The 20,769-nt window shown below is 36.7% G+C and overlaps 2 protein-coding genes across 7 annotated transcripts; one reads left to right on the top strand and one right to left on the bottom strand.

Annotated features, from left to right (window-relative positions):
- The first annotated feature begins 5,690 nt into the window (after nt 1–5,690).
- LOC116262920 (ferritin-3, chloroplastic-like) lies at nt 5,691–8,982 on the top strand. Of its 2 annotated transcripts, XM_031642456.2 has the most exons (8): nt 5,691–6,140; nt 6,857–6,940; nt 7,047–7,107; nt 7,185–7,272; nt 7,746–7,807; nt 7,902–7,967; nt 8,587–8,650; nt 8,863–8,982. In XM_031642456.2, the coding sequence occupies exons 1-8, from the start codon at nt 5,794–5,796 to the stop codon at nt 8,913–8,915; spliced, it is 825 nt and encodes a 274-aa protein (XP_031498316.1). In that variant the 5' UTR covers nt 5,691–5,793; the 3' UTR covers nt 8,916–8,982. The 2 variants fall into 2 exon arrangements, with proteins under 2 accessions (XP_031498316.1, XP_049936169.1); XM_050080212.1 differs by lacking the exon at nt 6,857–6,940.
- Nucleotides 8,983–9,141: 159 nt separating this feature from the next.
- Nucleotides 9,142–20,530, bottom strand: LOC116263285 (uncharacterized). 5 transcript variants are annotated; one of them, XR_004174623.2, is made up of 10 exons: nt 20,045–20,529; nt 19,428–19,533; nt 17,113–17,205; nt 16,813–17,008; nt 15,870–16,048; nt 14,353–14,594; nt 13,784–13,968; nt 10,535–10,743; nt 10,029–10,419; nt 9,142–9,772 (listed from the first exon to the last, which is right to left on the bottom strand). XR_004174623.2 is itself a non-coding variant. In XM_031642969.2 (9 exons), the coding sequence occupies exons 1-8, from the start codon at nt 20,424–20,426 to the stop codon at nt 10,579–10,581; spliced, it is 1,548 nt and encodes a 515-aa protein (XP_031498829.1). In that variant the 5' UTR covers nt 20,427–20,529; the 3' UTR covers nt 9,144–9,772; nt 10,535–10,578. The 5 variants fall into 5 exon arrangements, 4 of the variants coding, with proteins under 4 accessions (XP_031498829.1, XP_049936013.1, XP_031498828.1 ...); XM_031642969.2 differs by lacking the exon at nt 10,029–10,419 and having other exon boundaries at nt 9,144–9,772; XM_050080056.1 differs by lacking the exon at nt 9,142–9,772 and having other exon boundaries at nt 9,945–10,405; nt 20,045–20,530.
- Between the last annotated feature and the right edge of the window lie 239 nt (nt 20,531–20,769).

Raw genomic sequence — 20,769 nt, 5'->3', positions numbered from 1 at the left:
TGTCCTTTAGAAAAAAGAACCAGAGAGAGAGATGCCCGGGACTTAAAAAAGAGAGTGGAGGAAAAGATAGAACAGAAGCAAAAGAGAGAGAGAGAGAGAAGAGGGGAAAGAAGGTTGAGAAGAAAAGTGACAAGTATAGCATGGGTGTGTGTGGGAGCTGCACCCACAGCCACATCAACGTGGACATGGGTACAGCACCCTATTGTAGGGAGTCCTAAGTGCCGACAAATATATACCAATTAATTTAAAATCATTAAAATCTCTTAAAAACGTTTAAAATGACATGGCATTCTTGTCCACTGGGACGAATTGGTTCGCCACCTATTAAATTTGAATGGACTGGTGGGTATTATACTGTGGGCCAGAACTGATCTACTCTTACCAGGAAAATGTGGCTTCTTCTTCTTGTCCTTCTTGTTGTTCTCGATTGTCATATTTCAAGCATCCCCTTTCTGCGTCCTCAATCTTCATTTACTGGAAACTGTGAACTCAATTTAATGAAGCGCGGAAGAGATGAGACGTGACCCTTGGAAGATGCGCGCGGCATGAGTGATGAGACATCAAAAAAGAAGAAATTGAAAAGGTCTCGTGTTTTGGTTTTGCAGATAATGACCTTGTTCTGGCCAACGATCATCGTTTCTCCATAGTTCGAGTACTTAAAAGTAGCAATTAAATAGTAAAGAAAATAAGGGTAACCTTTGTTATCTAATGTTAATAGAAGAATAATGTTGAAAGACATACATAAGTTTCATCTGCTCCGTTGTTACTTAAAAAAGCCAGGTTAACTCTTCAAATTACAGCCAAAATGCAGGTGCATGAGAAATAAAATTCCTCATAAAAGTTGATTCTTAATATGCATACCACAAGTTTGTTGTTTTCTTTTGCAAGTTAATTTAAAAAGTTACAAGTGGTTCTTGTCTTTTTAGTTGAGCAAAAAGAATATCTCATTCTATCATATGGGTGCCAACCAAAGCCCCAAGCCTTCTTCCAATCTCTAAAAGGTATTAAACCTGATTTTGGTGTCACGCCTCTATTATACTTCAATTTATATATTGATGTCTCCCTTTTCAGTATCAGGAGTTTATGCCATGAGAACTTGAAATGGAGACTAGGAGCCTACCACTCCTACTCTGCCCATTGCGCCAACCTCCTCATGGAACTTTTAGAGGTTAATTTGAAGCCTTTCTTTTTTGCTTGGACACTCGAGCTTTGAATCAACTGTGACATCTTATCAACTGGATGACTTTTGACTTTTATGAGAAACAAAATGCAGCTTCGGAAATCATTTCTCTACTTCATGAAAGGAGTCGCAACGTTTTATTGCGTCAACTTGGCCACTGGATTGGAGCACTGTAACCGCCGTAGACGACACAGAAGTAGGGAAAATCCAAGTGCATTTTGAATTTTCCTCTTCTATTTGGTCAACATGCAAAGCCAAGACATACTATTTAATGCTTTTCCTATAAAATGAAAAAGATCACCATTTATCGCAGTTGAGCGGAACCCACATGTCTATTTCTCGACAAGAACTCTACAGCCAAGCATTTGATATATATCTCTTGTAGTTGGAGTGGAGAGATCAAATTTGACACCTCCAACCTCTTCTAGGTGGTGCCCAGTGTCTTATGTGAAGCAAATGGTGTCCCATATATGTAAGTCAGCCCACAACATATTCATATCACATGGACACCATAATACATGTTAGTCAGTCCTCGACATGTATACAAAATATAATGATGTTATTTTCCAGTTGGTCCGATGGTTCTTCGTAGCATTAGAATAAAAACAAACACACACACACACACACGCATATATATATATATATATAATTTAAATGCAAAATTATATATACTTTAGGCACCAGAAGTAAGAAAAATTATGTTTCCGTGTCTCACATTCTTAGAAAAATCTATGTACGTGCAGCCAGCCCACACTTTTGCATTCGACTGTTGATCAGAGAATAGTGGTGGTGATGACTCATTGAAAAACGACAACCACATGATGCGAAGAGCACTCCTAATTTATCTAGTTGAGGACGGACGATGAGTACAATATTTGCACAAGTGGGTAGTGTCCAATAGACGATGCACAAGTGGGTTTGACATCCACTTGGGAATAGTCCACCAAGGTAAAAAAAAAAAAAAGTGTTGTATTGTTTGGTATTTCAATGCCTCAGGCCCTCCAATTTGTAGCAGAAACAGAATTATCTCTTCGGCCACCTAGAGATCGATCTGGAAGAATATGGACGACATCCTCTTTTTGATCCCCAACTTCAATGACGGAGTTCGCGATTTAGTCGAGCCACTTGCTTGGAGAAACAAAATTAAGAGCGAGCGGTCTGGTGCATAACTTAGGTTAAAATCATGAAACTTAGGGAAATGAAGTACATGTAACCCATGTTTTGACAAAATCTTTGATATTTCATGCATATTTTGATTTAGAAACAAGATTTGATCAACAAGAATCGATCATGGCACCGAGTTGAAGAGTTTTTTGGAGAGAGCTTAACTCTAACACCACTACTTCCCTGACCCTTGCTAATGGAAGATTTGCCCTTTAAGTTTCTTCTTGGAGTGAGAAAACCGGATGTAGTCGAAGGCTTCCTTCCCACTTCCTTCTATTGAACCAAGCCCAAAACACACACTATAAGAGGGAGGAATAGAAAAGGAAAAACCCTTGGGAAAATCCTCAAGAGTGCGGATTCTTTTCATTTTCATGATCAATAGCAAAAGGTTTTGTGGATGGATGATTCTTCTCTTGATGGGCACTTTTAATTGTAGGCAGCTTCCTGCTCCTTTGACCTGGTTATCTGAGGCAATGACTTTTTTTGGGGAGTACTCATTCTTAATTGAAGGAAGGTTTGGGAAGGTGATAGGGCTAGCAATGATTCAAAAGACGACCACACTCTGCTGTCTGGATTCAAGAAGAATTTCATATTGAATCCCATCTACACACATATGATCAAACAGCACATCCAAGAGATCTGGTTCTCTCATGCAATTTGGAAGACTCAGACTTCGTAGATTAAGTCATTCGAAGCTTTAGATTTTCAGTTGACATTCCTTACCAATATATTCGTCTACTGCCTCAGTACAGAGGGAAACATTCCACCTAGCTCCATAGGTCTAGCCATTGGAGCCCTACTTAAGCTACTGCTTCAGAGGGGGAGTCCCATGACATGATGACCAGGATTTGAAGGGTCTGAGAAGTTGGAAATCATGAGCACGTACACAAATAGTGGCTCCTAGTGCAATGTGACCTAAGATTAAGGCTAAAATAAGAAGGAGAGAGCAAATATTGTTCTCAAGCAACTCCTAAACTGGCAAAGGTTGCATTTGATCCTAAATCTATGTGAACATGAATAATCCTTTTCAAAGTGGTCGTAATGCATATAAAAAGTTACATAGTTAAATCTACACGAGGACATCTGTGAAGATTTAAGGTTGGGACAACGTTCAATACCTAGACAATTAGAGCATAAAATGTAGTCAAACAGAGACATATCTTACCACAGCCGCCATTTACTGTTTATATGCAATACAATCTTGCATGTAGATTGTTGATAAGAAAAATTTGTACTCCCTTACGTTAGATCATGTGGGAATCCATGAGAGACGGAAACCAACTTGTCCATATGAGGTATGAGTACTGTTTCTAGTGGGTTAGTCAAGACCAAGGACTAAACTATACAGTTCTAATGTCTAATTATTAAATGACGCAAGTTCCTAAATACATTGAAAGCAAATGTGCCCTAGTTTGAAATTCGGTTCAAAATCTAAGTGGATTATCAGATATCAGAATTCATGAACAGAAGAACTCAAAGGGACCTTGTTTATTCCTTTGCTTATCATATATCCATATAAACGTTGGACCTAGCCTATATGATGCTTGCAAGTAAGACATACGTACCGATTCACCAACCATATAAAACTGGTTCATTTGGATGTTGCATTCTTTCTTTGAATTTCTGTAAGATGGTTGTTCGTGGTTGAATTAGTGAAAAGAAACCACTTAAACATTTTAACAAGTTAAAAAAACCTAAACAGATTAAGTTAACAAAAACATGTTAAATGAGTTAAGTGAGTCGAGTTTGAGTTCGATGTTGTATCGTCGAGTCGAGCTCGAGCATTCTACAAAGCTCAACTCGAGTTCGAGTGTAATTCGAGCTCGGAGCCGTGCTTGACTTGTCACATGTGCAGCCTTAAATGCCATGAAAATAGGACTTGTAGAAAACTGTTCACAACAAAGTTCTCTTACGAAATAGAAGCTTTGACACCAAGCTAAAGCTACTAACAAAAGCGAGTGTAAACAGATTTCTAGTCGCACACACCCATACAAGAAAAAAGGTACACATAGTATTACAAGATTATAGTGCATAAAAGAAATAACAACGTATAACTCTTTAGAATCTAAATGAAGTTGGAAACCATATAAGATTGATTTTATAGTTAATCTCTTGGATATATATATTGGAGTTGGAGTTCGTTTTGGAGTCTCAGTGATTAGAAAAAAAAATGAAAAAGATAAAGGATTCGGCTGTGCGTAGCCCCGGTCCAAAGGCGCATTGTTTCCTCACCTGATGCGGATGCGTTGCATCATATATCGTGAACTTAAATAATTTTTTTATATTAAAGACAAAAATATTTTTCTATATTATTTTTTTTTATATATCTGCTGATACGTAGCCGTATTGGCCACCAAGTTGCATGCACATGAATCTATAACTGAAAGGGGCCATCTTTTCGGTCCTACAAACCAAAGGTGACTTTTCTTTCTTCTAACCCTTTGTCCCAGTAGGCGAACTGGCAGAGTTTTTAACATCCCTGGAGGACATTAGGGAGCCTTTAACTTGAAAATTCTTAAGCCAAAGGTAGATCTTACCTCAAAACTTATGTTTCTAAATTTTTATTGCATCTGAATTCAGGGAAAGCCATCAGAGTCTTCGAAGAAATTCTAATATAAATTGTTTGTTTCTAAATCTTAGAAGGCAGGGTTGACTTAGCTAAGCAGTCATTTGGATTTTGGAGCCGTCGGTTATTTAGTGACTTAAGGTACGAAAGTTAACCTTTAACAATCTTCAACTTTAAAATAGTTGTAAAGAATGTCTGGTCTTCTTATCAAATTAACTCCCAACTTTTCACATTGAAGAAATTAAAAGGCTAGCCGCTAAGGGTATAACGTAGTTGGTCGGATTAGCGAGTCATCACGTGTTCAATTCTCGTGGATGTGGCTCTTTTGGATTGCAAACAACAGCTAGTTGATGGTTATACCATTTCCCACCCAAATCGTGAAGCAATTTTGGACCTTAATAATTAATAATAGGGACAAATGGGGAGAGGCTCCGATCTCTTCAAGTATTTTACTTTAGAGAAAAAAAAAAGTCAGAAATTCTCTCTTTTGCCTGAAACACTTTAAAAAGAAAATTTCTCATGCTTGTCAATCTTCCCAATTATGAATTTAGACATTTAAAATTTATTAATGTAATAATATTTTATATTTTATGAGAGTTCATGGACCAGGACAAACCATTGAAGTAAACCAAGTGGACATTAATTGGAATGTCAAGCGCATAGAATGCACAGGCCGCTCTCTTCTCTCTCGATTCTTTTGGTCCCCAGATATGTCTTCAAAACCTTTCTTAATAGACCCCGCCGCATTGCGAAACCACAACCGTTCATATCCATGCTCTCCCTCTCTCTTTCGCTTCAGCTGAACCTTATAAATAGGCCCGGTTTTTAATTGCTCCGGCAGCTTCCTCTACCTCTCTCAATTTCTTCACGTAACAAAGAGAAGATGGCGCTTTTATCAGTCCCTGCATTTCTAATACCATCCATCAAACTGACCTCTCACTCCGGCAATCAACCAAACCAAGCTGTGCTTTCCTCCCTCTCGGTGCGACTCCTCAAGCAGCAAAGCAGCATCTGCAGAGATGGTGGAAGAAGAAGGGTAGCCTTCAGGCATGTTGCTTGTGCATCGGCTGAAGGCGTCGCCGCCCAGGCTTTGGCCGGAGACGAGGCCTTTCGGCCATTTGAGGAGGTACAGAGGAATGAGCTCTACGTTGTTCCTACCTCTCCCCATTGCTCACTTGCTCGCCATTTGTACGCCGACGAGTGCGAAGCCGCCGTTAACGAGCAAGTCAAGTATGTTCATCTCTTTAGCTGCACATTTCCTGTCGAGTAAAGGCCCGGCCCTTCTTCTGATCCAACAGAGCACGTTCTTTTTTGCGTGTTTCTGTTAAAACCTCTTGCTTGCTGTCCACATACTTACTATGCGTCAGTAAATACTTAAAAATATAAAAACTCTTACTAGCGTTTGGATGACTCTCAATAAAAGTTATTTATAAAAATTAGATTTTTCATTAAGGCTTGGTTTTTTAATCTGTTTTCGAATTGTAGCTTGGGTATTTGGTTGACAACCAAAACAGAGGGGGCACTGAGTTTGAGTTGCCTGCACGCAACAAACAAAATGCCAAAAACAAAAAATTGATACTTCGGAAATTGTTGAAAAAATGTCCTTTTCAATCTTTTTATTTTTCTAGTTTTCCTTTTTTAAAAAAAATCCTTCTTATCAAAACAGAGTTATTTTTGTCATTAACCACACTGACACACAAAATTTTTGTGCATATAACCAGGTTTGAAAACGCAATTCTTTTCATAAGCCTAGTTTTGGCTGTCAGCCAAACATGCCTTAAACGATATTTTAGAGAGAAAATACACCTTTTTGCTTTTTTTTTTCTTTTTTTTTCGAAACATGTTCCACTTACTTTGAAGAAGTAACAAATGCAAAGGTGAACCTTTACCCGTCTCAATCTCTCTCTGACTGCACTAAATTGGGATGATTTTATCATATGATTCAGTGTTGAGTACAATGTATCCTATGCTTATCACGCCATGTTCGCGTATTTCGATCGGGATAATGTGGCCCTCAAGGGGGTGGCCAAGTAAGGCCCTCTATGAAAACTCTACTGTTTTTGCTTTTTTTCCTTTTCAGATTTTTTATTCTTTATGGGAGGTCTTTGATATTACTTATGAGTTCAATGGTATCAGTTTTTTCAAGAGGTCAAGTGTCCAGGAGAGGGTGCATGCTGAGAAATTCATGATATACCAGGTTTTCCTTGAAGCACTCTTTTGATGAACGAGTACTTTTTGAAGTTTTTGAGTAAGCTCTTATGGCTTCGCTTTCAGAATAAGCGTGGGGGGAAGGTGAAATTGAATGCCATCGTGATGCCACCAATGGAATTTGATCACCAAGAGAAAGGGGATGCTTTATATGGTCAGTACCATTTCATTTCTGCCCCTGTGCGGCAACTATATGAATTTGGAAGTTTTCACTATTTCTTGACACGTCTTTCATTGTGAATTCAACAGTTTACAACCTAGTTTTCACTATCTTTCTCCTGTCCTCTTTCATTGTATACAACCTAGTTTTGTAGGTCCAGTTTTTCTATACTATCAGGGAAAACTTTGTAGAAGTTTTTCTTCCTGACTTACTTGCAATAAAGAATTATTCAAGACTTAGATACATGATTATAGACTAATCAAAACTTCAGATCTACCAAAGTTCGTTTTTAAAAGCAGAATTTTAGTTTTCTATATCTAATAGAAGCCGAGAATAAAGGAGACTAATTGATATTACTCCCAAAAAACTTTAGTGCAATTTTGGCAATTTTGGCGATATCTTTATCTCGTGTTTTGAGTTTTGAGAAGTTGACGCTGTCTGACTAAGAATCCACGTTGCAACTGCAGCCATGGAACTTGCACTTTCTCTTGAGAAGTTGACTAATGAGAAGCTTCTTAAACTTCACGATGTATGTTTCTTTCCTGAAATTACAGGTGTATGTTCCCTCTTCTTTTTCCTCCTATAATTTTTCTGCATGTGACCTCTAATTTTGTGACGAACAGGTAGCGGCGCGAAACAATGACAAAGAATTGGCTGAATTTGTTGAAAGTGAGTTTTTGAGTGAACAGGTACTCTCTATCTCTCTCTCTCATTATTTCTAATGTGTTGTGACTTGTGAGAAGCCCTTTCTGTGCCTTATCTTCATTTTACACATCCATAAAATATCATTTAGAATACATTGCTTGGTAAACAACCATGTTTATACATCACAAATCACTTTGATGATTCGTTCAATTGCTAACGTGGTTTAGGGGAAGTAAAGTCTCATTTAGAATATATTGCTTGGTGAATAAACTATATGCACCATGTTTGTAGATCACAAATCGCTCTGGTGATTCGTTCAATTGATCACTCTGGTGATTCGTTCAATTGATCACGCTGTTTAGGTGGAGTAAACTCTCAAATTAGATTTTATGGATGTGTGAAAAGGAAGAGCAAGGCACAAAAATGCATCTCACAATACATTAGCACTTGATGTATATACATGGGTGCATGCACAAACACCCATTCGCAAATTCATCCTAAAGTTATTATAGTGCTGGACACTTGTGATTTTTTTTCTCTTAAGGCGCGGCCGCTAAATTAGGCCTTAGAGAATATGCGTTCTCTGATTTCCACATTTGTTCCTCAATATTGTTCATTTTCAGTGTTTTATCTTGAGATTACATATTTTGCATTTGTATTTAGGTTGAGGCGATTAAGAAGATATCAGAGATCGTGGCTCAGCTTAGAATGGTTGGCAAAGGACATGGTAAGTAACCAATAAATTCATATGGATGGTGTTAACGATTCGGTTCGGGTTCAAGTACCTTTGGCTACTGAATCTGTCCAATTATATAACAGTGAGCTGATCCAGATCCCATTCGTTTGCACCACAAACTTTGACATATCTTACCTTTGTCATTCACACGTTTTACGCTGATCTATTGTCTTTCTCATTTTCTTATGGTTTTTCTTGGGCAGGTGTTTGGCATTTTGACCAGATGCTTCTCCATCAAATGGGGGCTGCCCATTGATTTGGGCTAACCCAACAGTAACAAGAAGGCTACCTTTCGTTTCCTGTCTGCGCAGTGTAGATAGAAAAGTTCCTCGGTGACTATTTTTCAATCAAATCAGTTCATCTCTCTCTCTCTCTCTCTCTCTCTCTCTCTCTCTCTCTCTCGCGCATGCAGACATACATACAAGCCTAAGCACATATCAAAGCCGATGCAAACAAGATGACTACAGGTAGGATGCAGCTAGTCACGTCTGACTAATAAAAATAGGACATAAAATTTAAAATTCCGTTACAAATAGGTTACAGTTCTTCCAGAAAATTTGTTGACATTGAATTCCGATAGAAATTCGTAACTCCGGAATTCAAGTAAAAATCAAACATCGAAGGGTAACCAAATTATGTGCTCGAATGTTGCGTTTTATTCCAGTCATCTTGCACCAAAAAAGTTTCTTTGGTGCTCCCTTTAGCTGGATTCAGCACCTATGCAGTAAAATATCGAACTCCAATAATGCCACGCAAAATTCATCAACCCAAAAGGACTAAAAGGAAGATGTATAAGGTAGCTAGGCTTACTTCCCATGTAACCCAGGGCCCGAAAATGGGACACAGTAATATAGCTCGATGTAGTAGCCTGAAAGAAGCTCTATCCACATGGCTAAAGAATTCTAACTTAGGAGGACAGGAGACCAATACTCAGAGGCATCGCTCTGCATAACCTGAGATAGCTTGCCTATTACCGGAAGAAAAAGAGCTTCAATGAGAAATGAAGGGAGTGCAAGTACCCACCTTCTTGGAGCTCGCTATACACCATATTCAGAATATGGAGATAATGCGAAAGTTCTCATGCTCTTTCTAGAAAGCTCCAACTCTACTACCCTGCAACGATGAAATGCAGGAATGACAACTTCTCTTAAAGAAACACACTAAAACGACAATCTTAAAGAAAACACACAACCAACTTTCCAGATGTCAAAACACTAAGCAAATTAAAGAGAAAACTGTGAAACCATTCAGAGTACAAATGGGTACCTGAAATTTTTCAAGCTAATGAACAGGAAAGAGGAAATGTTGTTAATTAAGATATATTTTGTTCAATACTTGCATTAATCACTGATCTAACATCACAACTTACATGTAAGATCTTCCAAAAGGTTGTTAACTTGTTATATTCCAGCCCCTAACCCAACATTGGATTGCATAATCTTCAGATTGATTTCACACTGAATTTTATAGTCAAATATAACCATTGAAGATGAATCACAATGTCATTAGTCAGAACCTCCACGGATGACTGTCAAACATTTTTTCAGCATTGGTGCACCTTAGGAATATATCAAAGGTACTCCGCTCCATATGAATGACACATTAATATCTCAACATTAACATCTCATGGTGAGCTGTTGATGTTAGTCCACATCAAAAATTTGCTGGACATGAAGCTTTATAAGCATAAAAATGTAATTGCTGCCCAAGATATGCAAGCTATAAGCATCAATCTGCAATAGATAGCTACCCAAATTATGCTAGACATTAAGGGTAGTTATCCAAAATATAAAAGACAAGAACATTAAAGGTAGCTGCTCAAATTATACAAGATAAAGACATTAAAGGGGAAAGAGAAAGGGAAAGAGAGGATACCTCATGAGAGTACCAGAAAAGCAACCTTTTACATTGCTAGCTTGTTATGTGAATGGATAGAAATTTGAGAAGAGCAGACTCCCAAGGAGGATATAGGATGTAAAATAAACCCAGATGAAACGGGACCATCTCAAACTAGCTCCAGAGACAGACAAGTGTGAAACGAACCAATAAATAGGGGGACTGGAAGAGAGGAATCGAGTTGCAACCTGTAGCAAATTATTAGTATCAATAATCAAAGTAAAATTATTGTTCCACACCAAGAATTTGCCTTTCTATATGTGCTTCCAAAGATTCAATATACTTAACTTCCTAAACTTATAAGACACTCAACTTTTGCCTGCAATATCGGATACAGTCATATACAAAAGAAAAAACGGAAGGCGTTAGGCTGGAGTTAGAAATCACAGGAGTTGAAGGGGATAAAGAGTTCAATATCTGGGTTTATCTCTTAGCAAAATCTGGACATAGCTTCCCAATTAAGGAAAATGAGAAAAAGAAAAGGTTTTCTGGAAAAGTGAGGAACCTATATCCATTGTTATTAAAAGTGTGCGCTTCACACCTTAAAAGTGTAGGCCTCAGGCATTTTTTGATGAAAACGACTCAAGGCACAAGGAAAAGGCATAGCCTGACTTGAGGCTTGCATTGTGCCTGAAACACATGATTTTGTTTTTTAATTAAAAAAACACTTCTTTACCCATCTGAGAAACATTATCCCATGAAACACCCTCTATTATCACTTGTCAATCCGCATTTTCTCTCTCTCTCTCTCTCTCTCTCTCTCTCTCTCTCTCTCTCTCTCTCAATGTTGTTAAATGGGATGAGGCAAAGAGGCATTAAGCCTACCATGCAGTGAAATGTAGGCCTCAAGGTGTTGAGGAGTATGACAAAAATTGTGAAATATATAATATCCATAAAAATAATGAAAGAATTTAAAAAAACTAAAATATCAATATATGAATAATAAACAATATGAAAAACCATTTTAGATGTATTGCCTTTTTGCATTTTTTTTTTAATTTTACGCTACAATCAATATACCACCCCTATCGTAAATAGGTGGTGTAGCGCATATGTATTGTATGAAACTATGAATTGTAGGGTACATCCTTATATCATACCTATGTGACACGTATATGCCAGTTTTGCCCAGGTACCCGTATCGGTACGTGGGTACGGTACAGCTGGAGTACGGCTGCATTTTAAAACTTTTAAAATTATATTTTCAAACTTAATTTTTTTCTCTAATTTTTTATTTTCCCTTTTATATTTTCCTTTCAATAAGATTCTATATTTTCCTCTCATTTTTCTTTAATTGTGATTTTTTTTTGTAGATTATAAGACTATTAATGTCTTTTTTCATTTTATCATTTTTGAAAATATAAAATTCGCATATCTGCGTACCCACAATTTTTAAAATTGTCATGTTTGAACCCGTACCACCGTAGCCACACCCGTACTGTACCCACACCCATGTGACATAGCATCATCCAATACGAAGAGGCCCCATAGTACAATATGGGTCAAAACCATGAAAACTCTATTTTGTTGCATCTTGCATAGTTGCATGGAATCATCATAGTTTTTTTCTTTTTCTTTTCTGTTTTCTTTTTCATTTAAAGAATATGACCTTGAGCTATTAAATTGATTTCTAAAAACATTTATGAGAAGATAACATGTATCACCTAATCTGCAGGATTGAGCAATGCATAATGGGTCTCATATTTCATGAGTTCTACTAGTCATATGTAATTTAAGAGCGTGTATGGAGTTACTAATAGCTAGTACACAGTTTTCGTGCCAAAACAAATCCAAGCACCTAAGAAATATTGCAACATGCTTTCAACTAGATATAAACATTATTGCCTATGTTGGTTTGAATAAATTCTATAATGAACCTTTACTATGAATTTCTTTTTGCCATTATATGAATGACTATTTGCATCCTTTAAAAGATAGCCAAATGGGTATCAAAATAAATAAATTTTTGTTATGCATGTCTAATACTCCTTGAATCCTCAAATAACTTTACGGTCATAAAACATGTTTTCTTATTTGGAAGACAAACATAGGTTCTTCCACAGAAAAACGGAAGCTCTAATTTTGTTGCATGGAATCATCCACAAATTTTTTCTTGATTTTTCCATATTTTATCTGATGTTCTTCTCTATTTTTGTTTTTTTAATTAAGAAAATAACTTCAGGATACATTTATGATACAATGTATCTATTAGCCTGACTGATACAGGTCACAATACTCTTTTTACAATATTGCTTCATACACACACATATGTAAGCCATAATCTAGTTACATTCACAATGCAAGATAAAACACATCAAATCTACAATCACTAAATCAATTCAAACAAATGTAAGGCCATCCCTAAATCGACCTGTTTTACTAATAACTTCTACTTTTAGTTCATTGCACGATCAAGTTGTATTCATAATGCGAAATAAAACAAATTTTATCCACAATTACAAAATCATATCAAAAACAACTGACATAGATATTGGATCATCCTTGAATTGACCTATTCTAACAATACCTTCCATCTGCAAAAAAAGCTCTTGACAAATCGACCTGTCCTAACAATACCATCTACACATAGTTCCATTGCACAATCAATATAAAGCAATGTCACAAATATCATTACCAGGTTTTTAACGATGAAGTTTTCTCAGGTATTTTACGGCAAAGTTGCTTTTCTCAGAAAATCTCGGTATTTTTTAATAAAATGAAAAATCTAAAATTAAATGAGAATATTGACCAAAAAATAAAAATATGTGTACACAAACAAAATTACAAAACAATCAATTATACATATATTTACTGCAGCCGCACCCAAAATTTTTTGAAAATTGTCACATCCGCACATGCATCTATGGAACTTAGGTTATTACCCAAAAGAGAGTTCAAGAGTACATTTTTCTTAGTGTGTGACAGTGTGAGTTGTCTGAATTCATAGGCTCAAGCAAAAATCATAGTAGATGAAGCTTGAGAAATGACAACAGAAATGGTAAGGATTTTTAAAATGATTGCGCAGTACATACAATGACTTATTTGCAATACCATACAATATACTACAAGTTACTGACATCAAGATTGAAAACTGAGGTGCTTTTCTTACTTTGATATGAAACGACTTTAGAAATTACAAAATCTAACAAATGACGATAGGAATGTATGGGTTCTCCATGTATGAACTCCAGTAAACTAACAACCAACCTAAATGAGCAGAATAGTTACCTGGACATGCATAACAAAGAATGCAACAGCAACCAAGAATGCCAAATGTAGAACAAAAGGAAGTACAAGGATGTGGTGATATCTCGGTGCCTCAGAAATGGGATTACATTCTTGCAGATAAGAACCACTAGTTCTTTCAACAGCATTACCATCCTTGTTGCACTTTCCGCTTCTATGCATTCTTTCTGTAAACAAATGGAAACAGAACATGGATGAGACATCAGATATTGGAAATAACACTTAGTAAAACATAGAAGAGACATTGCAGTTGGTTAAACAGGAGAAAACAAGTGATCAACAAGCTGATCTTAAGGCAAAAGAAATGGCCTTTAATTTTAACCATGCCATTCATGGCTGAGACAGAAAAAAGCAGGCTTGTTTCCTAATTTGCCAACTACAAAAGAAACAGAAATAGAGACAATATCAACTCTTGTGTGAAACAGTATTTAATTTGTTCAAAGAGCAAAACAAAGTGGCATATTAAGCAGAGACTATTAGATGAACTGTTTTGAGGTTCTCAACTGCTTCAGACATTCATTGCAACTATCATGCCATGTAATTCTGCATACCTTTGGGCATGTTGGGAAAGCTTGAGTCCTTAATGATCTCAGCTCTTTTCTCTATGCCAGTGGAGTAGAATACTAGAGCACTACTTTCAATACAGGTAGCGAGAAAGCCCAGAGAGAACGCAAATTTAGGATCTGACTTTGTGTACTCAACAATGGAGCTCACAGCCAGCAACAGAACTGGAGATGCAAGAAAAAAATTTGGGAGCTGTTTTAGTTGGAAGTAGCTCAAGAATCCGACACCCCTGCATCACAAAACCAACAAAGAAATAGATTAAAAAAATAAAGCAGAGAGAGGTCCAGTACCAGAAGGAACAACAAGTGTTGATGGATTTGGCTTGAATAAAACCAAGAAGTTGTCTATTTGTCAAGAATGGGTAAGCATTTTCAAGAGCATATCTTACAAAAGCTGGAAGATAAAATCTAAAAGGTTGATAAATTTGGATTCGGTTCTGTATTCCTTGACCACTTCTTCTTCTGGACACTAGCTTTATCGGTTTATCCTATTAAGCTACATAATTCCACCAAGATACAAGCATAATCGAACTCCTTTACATCCACACCTGGGAACACTGACATAGTCCAAGCATATAACTGGCTCAAGAGACTGACAGATGAGCAGGACATGTCCAAGTTTTCTGAATGGAGAAAGTATACATTACCGAGTCCAGTCAATGGTAGCTGCTTAGTACCAAACAGAGATTCAAAATTACAAAGTGAAATAGCAATACCTGTTTCTCTTGACAGTTAAAAATGTAAAGGTAAAGCCCACATGATGGTTCGTACAACCAAGACAATTGAGCAGAAAAAAACTGCGAACACACGCCACTGGAAGAAAAATATGTTCACTAACTAGAGCCAGTAAAAGAGATACTACATAAAGGCAATAGGAAAGAACAATGCCCTATAAACCATACCCATATAAAAGATTTAGAGAGACACATGCAACGATAAGAACAAAATGTCTGTTATAGAAAATTGTCATCCAAAATCAAAGAATCTGTGAAATAACTTAGCAATTTCCTTTTTCATAAACTAAAGTTAAATTTCCGCCCACAGCATTGTGACAAATATCATTCTGGGGAAATATCAGCGAGATTTTTTCTCGGGTACTTTTTCGGCAAACTTTTTCTCAGTAACCTTTCAGGAAAAATTTTGGCAAATTTAAAAAGCAAAAAATCATAAAAAATAAAGAAAAATAAAATAAATGAGAAACAAATAACTGCAAAAGAAAAAAGCAAAAAGATCACTAAAAGATTGCGAAAAGATCGGGAGACTTATTTTTGTGAGATTTTCAAAATCTCGATGAGATTTTTCCTCTTTTCATTTTACTTGTTTTTGTCATAAATATCACGAGATTTTCGACAATCTTGTGATAAATGTAACAGTAACCAAAAGTACGTGTGAATTATAAATCATTAAAACATCTTTGCAATAAACAAGATAAACAACTTATTGATCACGTGTTTCACGTTTCAAGTGAAAAGTCTATCATATTTTAAGTAAATTTGGAATCTTACCAGTAATGACCTTGAATAAAACCATACAAGTATGGCAATCTGGATTTGCACCAAGGCCTCAACTCATCTGAGGGACCTCTTTGACAAATGTTATAAAACCCATATGCTTGAAATGAAATGAATGGCAAGGAAATGATTACTGTCTGGAGAATTGTGGCAGAAACAATCTGCAATGCCAGCTGCAACAAAAGAACAAAGGTCATTTCCACAGCAAGGTTACTGAACCTAGGATCAGCATTCAACGCAGCATGAGAGCTAGGAGTACAGATTCTGAAATGTCATGGAAATTTTCTTCAAGAATGTGTAATATTTCTTTAGTGCCAAAATCTATGACAGAGAAACAGTTCTCTGGTAAATTTCACTGCCATTCAGATCTTACATATGAACTTCAGATCGTATTATGATCACATGAATTCTAAAAAATAAACAAACTAAATCCTGTTACAAAGCATGCTTTCTCATCAGTTAATAATCTAAATTTCGGCATTCTTTTTAAGCATATGTACTTCAAGGTTGTGCCCAGGCTCTCTAGACACAGTCTAAAACCTAGGACTTCCAAAGTGCCTACAGCACCACATGATGTGTCCCATCCATTTTCAATGTTCAACACAGCAGAACGTTAGAACATGTTGGCTGCTCCAGTTATATTCAATCATGTCGCTTTCTTCAAAAACTTTTTAGTTTTCTAAAGTTAAAGATACATAAACCCAAACACACCTGACTGGCCCTGAATAAACTTAAATTGTAATGAAGTATCATATTCACATGCTGAAGTTGAAGATCACGCACATACACACATGTTCTGCATATAGTATATTTGATTAGGAAAGAGCTTTAACAGCCTATGAGTTAAAACCATGAGTAGAAACAAGAGAAATAGGTCAGATAGTCATAGTAAACAAATGTAAATGATAATAAGACCAGAATAGGATCCAGATCTTACACCAATTTTCTTTTTCTGAAAAATGGCATCACAAGCCTGATGCATTGCTTGAAAGCAGAAATACCCAGCATTAAGTAGTCCATTTGACCTTGCAGAACCAGAAAAAGCAAGCAGAAGCACAGCTTTTGTTTTGCTTCCTTGGAGCAGATGGTATACCCCTCCCAAAGAAAGAAGGGCATACAAACTTTCTGAGTATCTGCTAGATTAGAGAAATAAAAAGTTACCACCTCATGGTAATCATTAAGTGTATTATGTATTACAAAGAAACTACAGAATCATCTGGCGTTGATTTAGCTTTACACTGATGAATAGAATATGGAGGCTGGATTGAAGCAGAAAAATATGGAAGCTTGAAAAGCATGATTTGGATCCTTCAAAATGATAAACGAAAGCCTGCAGGTAGAAGTTTTTCTCAGATCTTTCAGTTTACGGAAAGGAAACAACAAAAGTTACATGTAAAGAACAATAATAAAAAATAACCTACAGCTATTACTGACTTGGATTGAAGAAGATGAAGTTAAATAATCAGGTTGCTTGGACTTCAAGCACAGAAAATGAAATATAGGAGTATTATCAATTTAGATTCCTAAAGATGGATTAGAAGTTAGAAGTAGAACCAATAGCCTTTCTCACTGCCTACATGAAGATAGACTTCAACTATAAAAGCATCTTCAATTGAAGGGTTTCAAATTCCACTCAATAAAAACATGCAAATCAAATTTGAAAACTCCAAAGTTTTTCAACATAAATAAATACTTCATAGGTAAGGGCTAAATGAGTATCTTAAAAGTTAAAACTCACTGAAGCAACTTGTTGACAGCTTGACTTGATCCCTACCAGGTCAACAAACATGGCAAAGTAAACAAAATAACTCAGCTTAACTCGGTTTGACTGTCAAAATTCAGTTCCACTAGGTTGAAGTTCACCTGACTCAATCTGAAAGTCGTTTGACTTGGCACCATCTGGTTATAGGCTTTGCAGTTTGTAATCAACAGTGATTGTACATTAACTACTTAATTACTTAAGTTCTAAGTCACCCGGACTCTTCTATTTTACTGTCGCACCCGAATCGCATTGAGTCGGGTGCGCACCGGACATGGGTGCGGCTCCGAGTCACACCCGAGCCCAGTTAGAATGTCATATTACTAAATTACTTATACAATATATGTTGTTCTGATATTTTCCTATACAATACAATTATTCAAGTATGTTATATACATTAATAACTAAATTGTAATAATAATATATACATGCTTATTCTGTTATATATATAATAAATTAAAAATAATAATAATAATAAAATGCCGCACCTAAAATTTTTGGGATGTGCCGCTCACTCACCCGCACCCACACCCCGCACTCATGTGACAAAGCTTAAGTTTTGACATGAATCTTTTAATTTATTGGAATATAAACATTTAAAATTATTTTTTATTTGTTAAATTTGCAGTTTGTAAAACATAAGTTAAAAGTTGATTAGGCTTAATTTTCAGTCGGGTTATCCATTAATTTCAATTTTTATACTGTTCAGCCATTTACATTGGAATTTTAATTTCAGATAATATATACATACATGTTGAGTTTTATTAACTAGTGGATAGTTATATATACATAGTGAATCCATTGACTTTAATGCTTTGTTTTTTGTTAAGCTGCTTTTCATTAATATGTTGATACTTGATACTTGCTACTCAGTTATGTTGAATTGTGCAACTATAGAGTAGCAGCAGTAGCTGAATTGTCCGGTTTCTTGTTATCACAAGTAAATAACTAAATATAACTTAGTTATTACTTTACTTGATGTTTGGTTGACTTATTTCTGAGTTATACATGAGATCGAGTAATTTTACAATATGTTCAAATGACAAATTATATTATGTTTTTCCTTTCAAAAACAATAGTTAACAAGATCTCACCGAGTTTACCCACTGTCATAAAGTCAAAAATGGACGAGTCAAGTTCCAAGTCACTAGATTTTAAAACATTGGGCTAAAGAGTAAAAAGAAAAAAATACAGAGGTCAAAAATAAGGGTTATATATGTCCCTTGAAATCCCCAATTAAAATGTTAAAAATTAGTTTGCCTTGTAGACCAATATCGGACTAGTTTACCCTAAAGACAAATATTAGACTATTCCTTTTTATGAGCAGAAGCTGCAGTTGGCACAACCAAGATTGTACGGAGAGATGCATCCCTAGTTAACCCATTCTGGCTCCTTAACTTTAAAAACCTTAAACTAACCTAGCTAGGTGTGATGAGCTCTAATCGGCTTGGAATTGTGGTTTTAGTGGAGAATTTTAGAACTCTAGCTCCTATAAGATCCATAAAGGAATTCATTCTACCTTGCTCTAGCATTTCAGCAGATCTACAAGACAGATCTTGTTTTGCTGTATCTTATAAGGGGACGATAATTAGTCTATTTCTAGTATCAGCCAAATGAATACATCTGTTAAATCCCTTGAAAGCCAGGTCATGTACTGACATGTATATCAGAAATTACATGTGGTCATCAATTTTCTAGGTTAGTGACACCATTCAGCATTGTCCGACATGTGCAGGTGTTGAAACGGAATCAGATTCAGATAACATACAAGAAGTGAAAGGTACGTACCTTACCAATAAAAATAAACTGATGCAAGGCAAAAGGCCAGATTATTCAGAAGGTACGCAGACAAGCCCAACACTGCCCTATAGCCCAAGAGTGGAACAAAAGGTGCAAAAACTGCAAAGCCACCATGCAACCACAATCAAGCTCGTATAACAAGTACTCAACAAACATCAATATCTTTCTACTAAAAGTATATAAAAGGAAAGCCCATTTAAGATCCATGATCAAGCAAAGACTGGGCATAGCTATTTGAGCGAACTTACACAGCTAATTAATCAAAGAAGGCTAGCTAAGATGAATGTTAAAACTTAAAAGCAACAATACGGGACAATAGTATAACCAGTTTCTCTCGGAAAGAAGAGATATTTTGGGGATTGTTTCACTAAAACACTTAACAAAGCAGAACTTAGGGTATAGATTCCGAGCAAGTAACCAAGCTGAGCACGTCTGTGAGACCAAACTTTTCGAGGATACATTTAGATTGTCGTCAACAAAATTTCCCAGAATAAGCATTGACCGCTTTCCCTTTTAAATATATGACGAACAATATAAGGCGCATAACTCGACAGAAAAAACCACCGAAGAAAGCGCGACTCGGAACGTCCAAGCTAAGAAATTCACGAACCGGATCGCGCCAGGAACGAAATGCACAACGGAAGGAGCGGCAAGAAGGCGTAGCTCTGCTCGTACTCATATCCACACTCGGCGATCCTGACGAAGTAGACGCCGTCCCAGACGATGCTATCCTCTATCGCCTTGCTGATCACTGGCCACCGGACGGGCCGGGAGGGATGATCAATCGCGCCGGTTACTGGTGAGAGGCATGGTGGGTTCAAGGAGGCGGAGGTGTCGTAGGGAGAAGCGATGAGCCTCCAGAAGACGATAAGGACGACAACAGCTAACCTAGAAGCGGCTGCAATGCGGAGGATCCTTAGGGTATCTGGAGGTTGAGCGGTTTCAGACGCGAGTAACCTCTTCTTCTTCCTCTTCTGCCCGGGGATGAACATCTGTAGATGGGAAGAACCAGACTGAGGTGGAGACGTTCGGAAATGGCGGACGATCGAGGAAGGCAGAAAGAGTGGGTCTTCGTAATTGTTAATAGGATGAGGCACTTAAATGAAAAATTTTTGTAGGGTGTGCAAGAAGATCGGACTCTACTCGAGCTCATTCGGTTGGAGCTCGACCAGTTTGATGAACAGGTCGACTTGAAATTATAAAGTAGACTTAACTAAGTAAATGGGTTGAGTTCGAGCTAGGCAAGCTCAGCTCATGTAAACTCAACCAAAGCTTTTTTTTTTAATGTTTTCGATTCAATGTTGTTATCACAAAAAAAACAAGGTAGCTCTATTT

This window comes from Nymphaea colorata, chromosome 10, assembly GCF_008831285.2.
Source record: "Nymphaea colorata isolate Beijing-Zhang1983 chromosome 10, ASM883128v2, whole genome shotgun sequence".
In the NCBI taxonomy this organism is placed as follows: Eukaryota; Viridiplantae; Streptophyta; class Magnoliopsida; order Nymphaeales; family Nymphaeaceae; genus Nymphaea; species Nymphaea colorata.
This window is presented reverse-complemented; position numbering and strand designations above follow the sequence as displayed.